The 11,203-nt window shown below is 45.3% G+C and overlaps 1 protein-coding gene across 2 annotated transcripts in view; it reads left to right on the top strand.

The window, feature by feature from the left end:
- The window catches only part of WASH1 (WAS protein family homolog 1), a 25,535-nt gene that overhangs the window by 12,096 nt on the left and 2,236 nt on the right, over positions 1–11,203 (top strand). For both annotated transcript variants that reach the window (XM_018576464.1, XM_018576463.1), the window contains exons 5-10: positions 926–1,062; positions 1,621–1,756; positions 1,842–2,046; positions 6,928–7,086; positions 7,283–7,441; positions 11,077–11,145. In XM_018576464.1, the coding sequence (XP_018431966.1) occupies positions 926–1,062; positions 1,621–1,756; positions 1,842–2,046; positions 6,928–7,086; positions 7,283–7,441; positions 11,077–11,145 (865 nt within the window). The remainder of the gene's footprint in view (positions 1–925; positions 1,063–1,620; positions 1,757–1,841; positions 2,047–6,927; positions 7,087–7,282; positions 7,442–11,076; positions 11,146–11,203) is intronic.

Consider the following 11,203-nt stretch of genomic DNA (forward strand, 5'->3'; position numbering starts at 1 on the left):
TGCCCTTACTACAGAGGCATTCATTAATGAAAGGGTTAACCTTTGAAAGGGTTAACCTTTTTCAGACACCCGATACCTGAAGATCGGGTGTCTGAGAGTCACAGCAGAGGCTTTTGCGGCATTCTGACAGCTCGTATAGATCGAGAGAGATCTCTCTCAAGCTATACTGGCTTTTTTTTTCTTTCACTTTCAGGAATAGATCCATAATGTGTCTATTCCTGAAAGAAGAATGTTTGTTTCAGTTTTCTAATCGTTGTTGGAACAATCAGAAAACCTTTAGTGACAGCTGAATCCTGAACTGCTGCAGGATCAGTGTCACTAACTTATTATCGGCTGTTCTGAAGTTTGAAGCAGCCTGATAATAACCAAAAATTTATTAATTTATCATGCAGTAACAGTGAGATTAATTCACAAAATCTGCTTGATATAATTAAATAAATAAAATAACATTTTTAAGTTAAAAAAAAAGTGAAAAGTGTAAAAAAAAAAAAAAATTGTGAAAAGTGTAAAAAAAATAAAAAAATGTGTAAAAAATAAAATAAAATAAGGGACAAATAAATGAATGTATTTATTGCATTTTTTTAGCTGTGCTGGTTTTGTAAAAAAAATACTACAAATCAAAACTGGGAAAAAGGTGTTTTTTTTAACGTTTTTTCCTCTTTTTTTTATATTTTATTTGTCCTAAGTGAGGCGTTAGACGCACATATGTGATATAAATATGTAGCCCTATCTGTCCTCTAAAAAACAATATATAATATGTGTGGGTGCACTTTGTAAGAAAGTATATTACTGACGTGGAAGAATCACACAGCAAAAATGTCAAAAGTGTGTCAGTCATTTACGAACAGAAACTAAAAACAAGCTCAGTCATGAAGGGGTTAAGTTCATGAAAGGTCCAATTGAAGCTTGTCTGTGTACTCTACAGGAGAAGTTGAAGTATTTCCCAGTATATGTCGGCTCCAGGGCTCATGAGGGAGAGGGGGCAGAGGAAGGACTGGGCAGTCTACCTCGAAACATCAATTCTGCCAGCTCTCTGCTACTCTTCAACACAACTGAGAATCTGTGAGTAGGGGTGAATTATAAGGGATGAGGGCTGGAAAGAGTTCAAGAGGGGTGAGCAAAAAGGACAAAGATGTAGATGTTCATTGTGTTGGATGTACCAAATGCTGATAATCTTGTATATTGTTCATTAGGTACACATCTTAATTGTGCAGGCCTAAACACTAACCACCCGGTGTTGGCATATTAAAAAGAACCTATTGACAGGTTATAGCCATATAAGTATTAGGCTGACAGGCTGCTGAGTCACTGCTGGTTGGTGAAGTAGTGGGGCTAAGCTGCTTAGTCATTCCTGGGAGGGGGAGCAGGGAGGTGAGCTGTGAAGTCGCTGCTGGGAGGGGGAGCTGAGCTGCCGTGTCGCTGCTGAGAGGGACTACAGGTGCCAGTTAGGGCTTGTTTTAAAGCTCATTTACAGCTTGTTAAGAACCTGCCCACAGGTTCACTTGTAGGCTGCAGCAACAGCTCAGAATTCTAAACTTAGCAACGCCATCATGTGTCCCTCCTATATTTACTATGTCCATATAAATTACCCTCTTTACCCCAGTTCCATCTTGTTTGCAGCTATAGGAAATACGTGTTTCTGGACCCCTTGGCCGGTGTGGTCACTCGCACTAACCAGGTGGCCGAGGGAGAGGATGGGGATCGGCTATTTGATGCGCCCTTTTCTATCACCAAGAGAGAACAATCGGAACGACTGGTAAGTCTAGTATATACAATATAAAGGTGAGTGGTGTATAAATAAACTGGTATGTAAATCTTACATATTTCTGGTTTATTCACAGACAGCAGAGAATTATTTCTATGTCCCAGACCTGGGCCAAGTCCCAGAGATCGATGTCCCGTATTACCTGCCAGACCTGCCCGGCGTGGCCGATGATCTCATGTACAGTGCTGACCTTGGCCCTGGCATTGCTCCGTCAGGTCCAGGAGGTCCTATACCCGAGCTTCCGACCTTTAGCACCGAGGTCATAGAACCTTCCAAGATCGGTATGGGAAAATGTACTACATTTCAGCTCTGATGTGTGCTCATGTTAAAGTTCTAGTCCACTGTAAAATAATATCCAAATTTCAGATGGAATATAGAGTAGCTGAGTAACTCATTGGTTACTTATGTCTTGAGAATTGTAGCATAGAGATCTCCCAGCTCTCTGGCGTCTCAATGCTACAACAAAGGTGTTCCCATCCACCTTCGTGAGTCCAGCTCCTCCTTTTACATTCTCCCTTATATAAAAAAAAAAGTCCAGCAGGAATTGTGGGAGCCCCCATAATAGGCACAGCAGAAGTGCAGACCTGGGAACTCAGCGCAGAGATCTCACCGGTAGTTTGAGAGATTGATGAGATGGTTAAAGAGTTTAACTTTCCAACACAGTGGTGGACAAACCTCTTAGGGCTAGTTCATACCAGCCACAGAGCATTCCGGCCCGATTCTGGATCGCATTGCGGCCGGCTCACTATGTTGTGGGGAACTCAATGCCACCGTAGCCACGCCCTCCAGCCACAATGGTATCGGCCGCACGGGAACGCAAGGCACATCGATGCCTGCGGTCCGGTCAGAAAAAAATGCTGCAAGCACTATCTTTTTCTGACCGGACCGGAACGCAGGGATTGATGTGCCTTGCATCCCCGTGCGGCCGATTGCATTGAGTTCAATGCACAGCCACACCATCTCCCGCCCCAAAACAGTGAGCCGGCCAAAATGTGATCCAGTGCGTTCTGGCCAGAATCATGCCGGAATGCACTGTGGCTGGTGTGAACTAGCCCTAAGAGGTTTGTCCACCACCGTGTTGGAAAGATAAACTGTGTTGTATGTTACATACTCAAGAGAGCTACCCTCTGTAGACTGTGCTGCGTAGTACATCATGCACACTCTTCAATCCTTACACTCTGCTGTACGTTCTATATTCCAGACAGCTGCCATTTGTATACTGTGCTGTACGTTACATACTGACTTTTTTGGCTGCTGTTAGCAGAGGAGTAGTAGTAAAGGTTTCTCTACTGTATAGTGACTTGCTAGCCACAGCAAACATAGATGGGCAAACCCTCCGTGCGTCCACATACTGAAAGCTACCAAAGTGTTAGCGATCGGTTGAGACTGCTTTAACAGTTTGTACTCTCTTATGACATTTAACACTTTGAATGTAAATTGGCCTCATAAAATAACGCCTATGCAGTACAGGAAAATCAATCGTGAGATTTTTTTGTACTTGCTGTAAAATTGATTTCTTGGCGCTCATTGAGGGACACAGGAATTGGTTTTCTTGATTTGTACATCACAGAGCACGTTGAGGGGAATTTATCAACACTGGAGCAGACAAAATCTAGAGCAGTTGCCCATTGCAACCAATCAGCTGCTCAGCTAAGATTTGAAAATGAAAGGTGGATGCTGATTGGTTGCCATCGACCCAATGAATGGGTTATGCAGCTACCTTCAGGTTTTTGGACACTGGCAAATCAATCAAAGCTGTGAGCCAGCCCTGTATAACCCCCTCCTACTCTCAGCCGGCTAGAGTCATTAGGTGACGGACACCACCTCTCTGCTCTGAGAGAAGTACATCCCTTCTTGCTGTTTCTTTCTTCAAAATATTTTTCTAGCAAGGTTTCCCTAGTTCTGCTGACAACCATTACAGCACCTAACAGCACAAATCCAAATCAGTTTTCTCCTCGCCAGAGCCTCGGCGGTCCATACCTGGATTAACCTTGGATGTTTAAGTGACCAGCATTGCCAATTCAGTTGCCGAGTGTGGTGAGGGCTTGTCCCTACTGACGTATCCAGTTCGCACCTTCCCCCCTGTGGATCACTTAATTGGGTCTCCAGCAGAAGTGCAATCACTGTTCCCCTCTAAATTGAGATTGGCGCCTTTCCGTGGGGCTCATCAGTGGCCTGGGAAACTGCAAATCGCTTGCACATCCTCTATTTGGGAATCCCTACTGCGCATGTGCCCAACATTTTTCTTTCTGGCACATGCTGTACTGGCCACAGAGATTGCACCTGCTGCAATCAGCACTGCAAGGAAGTCTAAAGTTGCCCATACACTTTACAACCCTCGCAAGACACTTGCAACCCTCGTAAAGTACTTTAAAAAAAACGTACGATCTGCCCATCTTGGACTGGCAGATCGTACCTGCGATCATCGCAAGCCCGCCCCCCTGAGGGGCGGGCTTCCGATGACTGCAATGCTGAACGGCAGTGTGCGCACACCGGCCCGTTTGGCAGTGATCTCTCGATCATGTTAAAAGCCAGCCGAAAATCGTCCGATTAACATGCTCGATATACAAAAGACGTGCGACCTTACATTAGAAACGGTTGCACGCCTTCCGTATACTGCACGATTCTCGTACGCTGGTGGGATTTCCCGCGATTCTCGTACGAGAATCGTGCAGTGTATGGGCACCGTAAAACTCTACCACTGCTGCATTGGATTACTTCAGCTGCACACAATGTTTGCTCACCAGGCATCCTCCTCTATTGTGAGTACAGGGGTCTCTGCTCCCTCAGGCCTGTGTCGGATCATAGGCTCAGGGATACATGGGTGTCAGGCTCTAGGGCCTCGCAGCATAACAATCATTCTGAGGAGTTCTGTCCCTTCAGGGGATATGGTTTCTCCTAGCCCTTCACACCTTATCTCAGAGTCTTCCTCAATTCCCTTCTCTACCCTGATTTACTGATGTAATGGTGGAATTTTTGGGGAAAATGTCTGTGTCCCCAGACAGGAGGGGCAAATGTGGGATCCCTGTCCTTCCCTTGCAGAGTCTCCCACTGACCTTCCACTCTCTGCTTGTGCACTCCCTGAGGAAGACGAAGATAAGAAGAAGGAGCTACTTTCAGTTCTGTGGGCTCAGCCCTGGAAGAAGACTTGTTTCCTGACATTTCTTCCAAGCTCAAGGACACCAACTCTGTCCTTGTGGACACGATGCGAGATAGTTTACAGTTAGCCATCTGCATCAACCTTACCAAACGAAGGTCACAAGTCAGTACCAGGGCCAGATTAACATAGGGGTTACTGGAGCCCAGCTCCAGGCCCACCACAGAAAATAGGCCAGGCTTGCCTCAGTATGCTCGGGCTGAACACAATCAGGCAGAGGCGCCAGCGGCTCTCTAATCGGGCATATTAGGTGGCCCCAGCGAGCAGCTGCCTAATTAGAGAGCCGCTCTGCGACAGCACCAGGCCCATGATGCTCTTAATCCGCCCCTGGTTAGTACTAGCACTATGATTGAAATTATTTATCTCAGGGCTTGGCAGATAGACTGGGTGTCACGCTTGGGCTTGGATTTTGAGGGTGAGGCCTGGGAGTATTGAAACTCTTCTTTGCTCTGGGCTTTTTGGGTACTTTTGTCCATGGTGATTTCCTGGAAAATCTCCCGGCGGGAGGCACAGGTAAACGAGCCCCATAGAGGTCTATGGGGCTTTACTGCACAGGCATGGCAGACGGTGCGAGGGGTCAGGTGCGGGATGTAAACAATCCCTGTAGGCCACGGGTGCTGGATCTCGATAAGTATAAATCTAAGAAGGGTGAGGATGGGCTCTGTGACATTGGGGGAGGGGGCAGATTAAAAGTGCACTTTTCTATGACCGTATACTTATTCTGTAAAGAGACTTAACCCTCAGTGTTAACCCCTTGCACAGTAAACCGATGGAAAGCAGGGATTTCATATGGTGACCACTGGCCCAAGTAATGAGTGCTCTGCCTGCATGGTCTGTTTGCAAAGGGAGTATTCAGAGACGGTCACTCCTGTGGCTGTGCCACAAGTGTGGTCCCAGGCAGTACTAGGCAGCTAACCCAATACACTCGGGTGTGGAAAGCCCCGCAATGCAGAGCTCAGTGTCTGAAGGCTAGCCCCGCAATAGTCCAGTCCAGCTTCAGTAGGTCCAGGAATCTCCAATCTAGATAGCTTCTTATAGAAACCAGATCGAGCAGCTTGTAGGGAATCCTAACTGAAGCAGAAAGTGTTTCTCTGCCAGTGCCCATATCCTCCTGTACGTGACAGAAGTATTACCCAACAGTCTCTGAGTTCCTTTGTCCCTAAATGAAAGAGAAAGAAACCCCTTTTTTTATTGGGGAACACAATTTGTTTATAGGGCCCCTATGTGTCTATCAGTCATACATATGTGGAAAAATAAACAAAACCAGCTGTTGAATTCTATTACTTCTGCTCTGTATGTCTCCTGCCGATCCAGGAACATTGCTTCCACATTACAATAGGATGTTCCCATTATTCTGCTGTAGGCTGATTGTGCTGAGCAAAGACACAATGCTGTGTTCAGGTCGTCACACTGGACTGTATATAAGCTGTTTTTTCAGTGTGGATAGAGAAGGTGAAAGTGTGAATTGGTTGTAAGAACTGATTTAAAGTGTAAGTAACCCTAACAAAGAACTTCTCTTATTTCATCCCTTTTGGTCTGTTAAATATGTCATTAAAAGTGTTTTAGTATATCTGTGCCTGAGAAGTACAAACATGTACATTGTAATCCTGCCACACATCTTGTGAGCTGATAACTTCCTGTGTTCTTTGCCTGTTCTGCACTCTATCTGTACATTGTTCCCAGCCCTCTCCGTGGACTACAGAACAACTTATCTCTATGTTGTTGAGAAGGGAGGGGTTCTGTAGTCACAGTATTGCTCTTCCATAGATAGTGTATTGAGTGAGTGTTGTCACTCTTGGATAGGAAGTGTGTTACTGGTAAAAACACCGGATGAACATAAAGGGGGGAAACGCCTGAAAAAAACTAAATGCAGACACCGTATTAAAGGACTGGTACCCTGCTATATAATATATTTTACTTTTGATAAGCCTTAAACAACTTCTCGCTTTCCACTAGATTGAAGGACAAGAGCAACAAAATAAATGTTATTCTATATTATTTACAGATGCGCAAGATGGACCGCTCCTCCCACCACCACCTCCTCCTCCCCCGCCCCCTCCACCACCCACTCCACCTTCTTTGGCACCACCCGCACCACCGCCAACACTGCCGATTATCGGAGCGCCTGTGCCCACAGGAGCAGACAGCAAGAATGGCAATCCTGGTAAGAGAAAGCAGACTTCAAAGAGGGCCTGTCATGTGTACACTGCAGAGGCAGCTGTATGTTTTCTGATCGGCCAACATAAGGCCTTACTAGGAATTTTTGCAACCTTGCTGATTCCTAGTGACCTGACTGGTTGAGTTCATGCTGAGGGTCTGTCAGCTGCCTCTTCTAAATCCTTTCTATTCTCTTGCTCTAGCTGTGGTCCAGGAAGCACCAAATAAAGTGGTCAAACCATCAGACGGCAGGGCGTCCCTGTTGGAGTCCATTCGCCAGGCGGGAGGAATTGGAAAAGCCAATCTACGCAACGTGAAGGAGAAGAAGCTGGAGAAAAAGAAGATGAAAGAGCAAGAACAAGGTTGGTGCTGCATCCAAAGTGACAGCCACTTTCTGAGGGCACGGCTCACAGCTTACTTCAAGTCGGGAGATTAGAGGCGTTGAGTGTAACTGGCAGGCTGGTACCTGTCGGGTGCCAAACACAGCCTGGGCTTACTCTTGGCTGCTGGGATTTGGCAGAAGATCCCTCTCTGTACACATCTGCCAGTCACTGATAACGTTTGTGGGGCTGCGAGGTGTGCACAGTGCGCCGATGTGTGTCTCAGCTGTGAAATGAAATCACCGCCATTACTCCAGTGTCCAGCAGAGGGCACCAATGGGAGCAGACACTGGTAACCTGCCAAAGTTTAGTTACCAATACTGCAACTGCAGGGCAAATTGTTTGTGGCCCCCGAATGGATGTTGCATTGTATCTTTTTCAAAATGAGGGCCGATTTATCCATGTGCGGCCAATTTTTCATCAGTTTTGCATTATTTCTCACTGAATACCTTTTTTTTTTTTGTTTTTATCGATCTGTTGTTAAACGTCTCCACTGTCAGTATTTTATGGCTGGCTTTGTCTCCATTGGAGAATCCGCTTCCAAGGATTAGCTCAGGTGCGGAAAAAACTGGTTCGCATCTGAGCGCCTCCGAAAAGGGAAGGAAGTTCCTTTTGCTGCTGCCCAATTAGCTGCAGCTGGGGAATTCCTTGCCCGCAGCTGCATGTAAGCAAAGAGGTGGAATGCAGTGACATCATTGACCTTGTATAGCCACATGGCTATATTTGGTCAATGACATTGAATATGACCATTTGGCCAAATAAGGTCAGTGATGTCAGCACAGTCATCCTTCTCCTCCTTTGTTTATCTGCAGCTCCAGGCCAGAGAATGCCCCAGCACGCAGCTGATTGGGCAAGTGGGCCCTCCTCATTGGCCCCTTCAGTCTATCATGAATGCAGCTGCTAGACTCATCCACCTGGCCAACTGCTCAGTGTCTGCTGCCCCCCTCTGCCAATCCCTACCCTGGCTTCTATCCCCCGCCCCCCTCTGCCGATCCCTGTACTGGCTTCCAATAGCCCAAAGGATAAAATTCAAAATATTAACAATCAGTTACAAAGCCGTCCACAACTCCGCCCCCGGCTATATCCCAAACCTTGTCTCAAAGTACCACCTTAACCGTCCCCTCCGCTCATCCCAAGACCTCCTGCTTTCCAGCTCCCTTGTCAACGCCTCCCATGCTCGCCTCCAGGACTTCTCTAGAGTCTCTCCCATCCTCTGGAACTCTTTAACCCCAACCTGTCTGTCTATCTCCCACCTTGACTGCCTTTAGGTGTTCCCTAAAGACTCATCTCTTCAGGGAAGCCTATCCCACCTCAACCTAACCACTGAACTATCACATTCTCAAACAATTCATCCCCACACAGCTACCTCCTCATGTATCACTTGCCCCTCCCTTCTAGATTGTAAGCTCTCAGGGGCAGGGCCCTCCTTACCATCTTGTCTTGAATTGTATTGTGATTGTAATGTCTTCCTTATATTGTAAAGCGCAGCGCAAACTGTTGGCACTATAAAAATCCTGTATAATAATAACAATAATAATAATAATGTATCTTCCGGATTCAGAGGCGCTCAGGTTGGGACTGACTGGAAATGGACTTTAACCACATGCAATATTCAAGCCCAGAGGAAGGCAGAGTGTTTTGAAATGCACCGGCTATTTTATGCAATCATACGATAAATCGTAAAAGCAACTTGGGCTCTTTCACCATATGTTCTGCTGCTCCTGTTGTGTTTGAGTCACATTCTGAATACCCACCAAAGGGGGAGCTTTGCCTTGTGTGAGCAGCCTCACCAAAGCTTGTCAAATCCTTATTTTCTCTGTTTTATTGAACGAATACATTTTGATGTTCCAGCATATTGGATATGTCTTTTTGGAGCAATAAAAACCTGACGGGGACTTTGAGACTTTTCTACTTCACCCATTGCTAAAATACAATATTGCCTTTCATGCACTTTATTAGGCCCGACCAGAGTAGAAAAACAAAACAAGCTTGTGAAGTGGATGGCCATATCAGCCAGTAGTAATATGCCACGTTTAGGTGGAGTCCTCTGAGTTACCACCACCATCTGAAACTAGAGGTGCACCGAAATAGAGATGTAAAAACCGAAATAGAAAAATTTGTCAGGCCGAAACCGAAAAATGTTTTTTTAATTTATTTAAAAAAAAAAAAGTTTATTAATTTTTTACTTTACTTTCAGGGGCTTTGCGGAAATATTGGGGGTCTAAACAGACCCCCTTATATTTCCTTTTAAAATAGAAAAATTGATAGACTCTGTGTTCTCAATCTCTTTTTCTGTATCCTCTGTTATCAATGAACAGGAATCCTCTAAATGTTCCTGTTCATTGATAACTTGAGAATATAGTATGTTTACTAGAATTACAATTATGAATGGACAGGAGTGGCTATAGATCACTTCCCATTCATTCATAATTGAGGATATATTAACCCCTTCGTGACGGGAGACGTACACTGTATGTCCCGCCACAAAGGGACCAAATGACTCGTCACGTACACTGTACGTGCCAAGTTATTTGCTGCATTAGAGGGCTGGTAACTGCTGAGAATCAGCGGTTACCATTCATTAATGGATGCCTCCAGTATAGAGCATTTTTTTTTTTTTTAGCTGTGCTGGTTTTGTAAAAAATACTACAAATCAAAACTGGGAAAAAGTGTTTTTTTTAAAACATTTTTTCCTCCTTTTTTTTATATTTTATTTGTCCTAAGTGAGGCGTTAGACACACATATGTGATATAAATATGTAGCCCTATCTGTCCTCTAAAAAACAATATATAATATGTGTGGCTGCACTTTGTAAGAAAGTATATTACCGACGTGGAAGAATCATACAGCAAAAATGTCAAAAGTGTGTCAGTCATTTACGAACAGAAAGTAAAAACAAGCTCAGTCATGAAGGGGTTAACCATACCATATCCTCAATTATCTACAAACACTCCGCTTTGTAGCCTGTTCTCCTCTCTGACACATGCTGTCACAGGAGGCTGAGCGAGCGGTGCAAGAGGAGAGCTCAGCCTCCTGTGACAGCGCTGCCTCCGCCCCCACACCGCTCTGCCGCATTGCGATAGGCGGCCGAGCGGTGTGGGAGGAGAGACACCTGCCGCTAACAGCGATTTCTTTCTCTCCTCCCCGCTGGGACACAGAGCAGCGCCCAGTGGGGAGGAGAGTAAGCAGGGATGTGCCAATGTATCGGCAGGAAAATGGCACTTTCGGCATTTAGCCAAAAGTGCCATTTGCGGCCGATATGTTTCGGCGGCCGATATATCGGTGCATCCCTAATTAAACCAAATATCTATCATTTAAATCAGCAGTGGCAGCCCTCATAAATTTTCTCAAAGGCACTTTTAGCGTGTTTATTTGGAGTGCACTATAGAGATACCAGTGTTAATGCTGGCGGATGAGACTTTCACACATGCATGCTACACAAATGGCTGTATTGTCTACGGTCATTTCTATCCTAAGACTAAGATCTACCCAGAATCCCCTTCAGTAGAATTTTTTTGGGTAAATTGTAGCTGGAAATCTGAAAGTTCCATACGAGTTATGTTGTTAATATAGACGGATACTATGACTTCGGCTTCAAAATCTCTTCTCTCTTCCAGTGATCGCCACAGTAGGAGGAGGAGATCTTATGTCCGATTTGTTTAATAAGCTGGCGATGAGGAGGAAAGGTAAGATTTTCCCATCTCCCGGGAGCTCTGTGTGCTGGGACATTTTTTCTACAGTTAT

Source organism: Nanorana parkeri, unplaced genomic scaffold (genome assembly GCF_000935625.1).
Source record: "Nanorana parkeri isolate BGI_ZX_2015 unplaced genomic scaffold, ASM93562v1 scaffold67, whole genome shotgun sequence".
NCBI lineage: Eukaryota > Metazoa > Chordata > Amphibia > Anura > Dicroglossidae > Nanorana > Nanorana parkeri.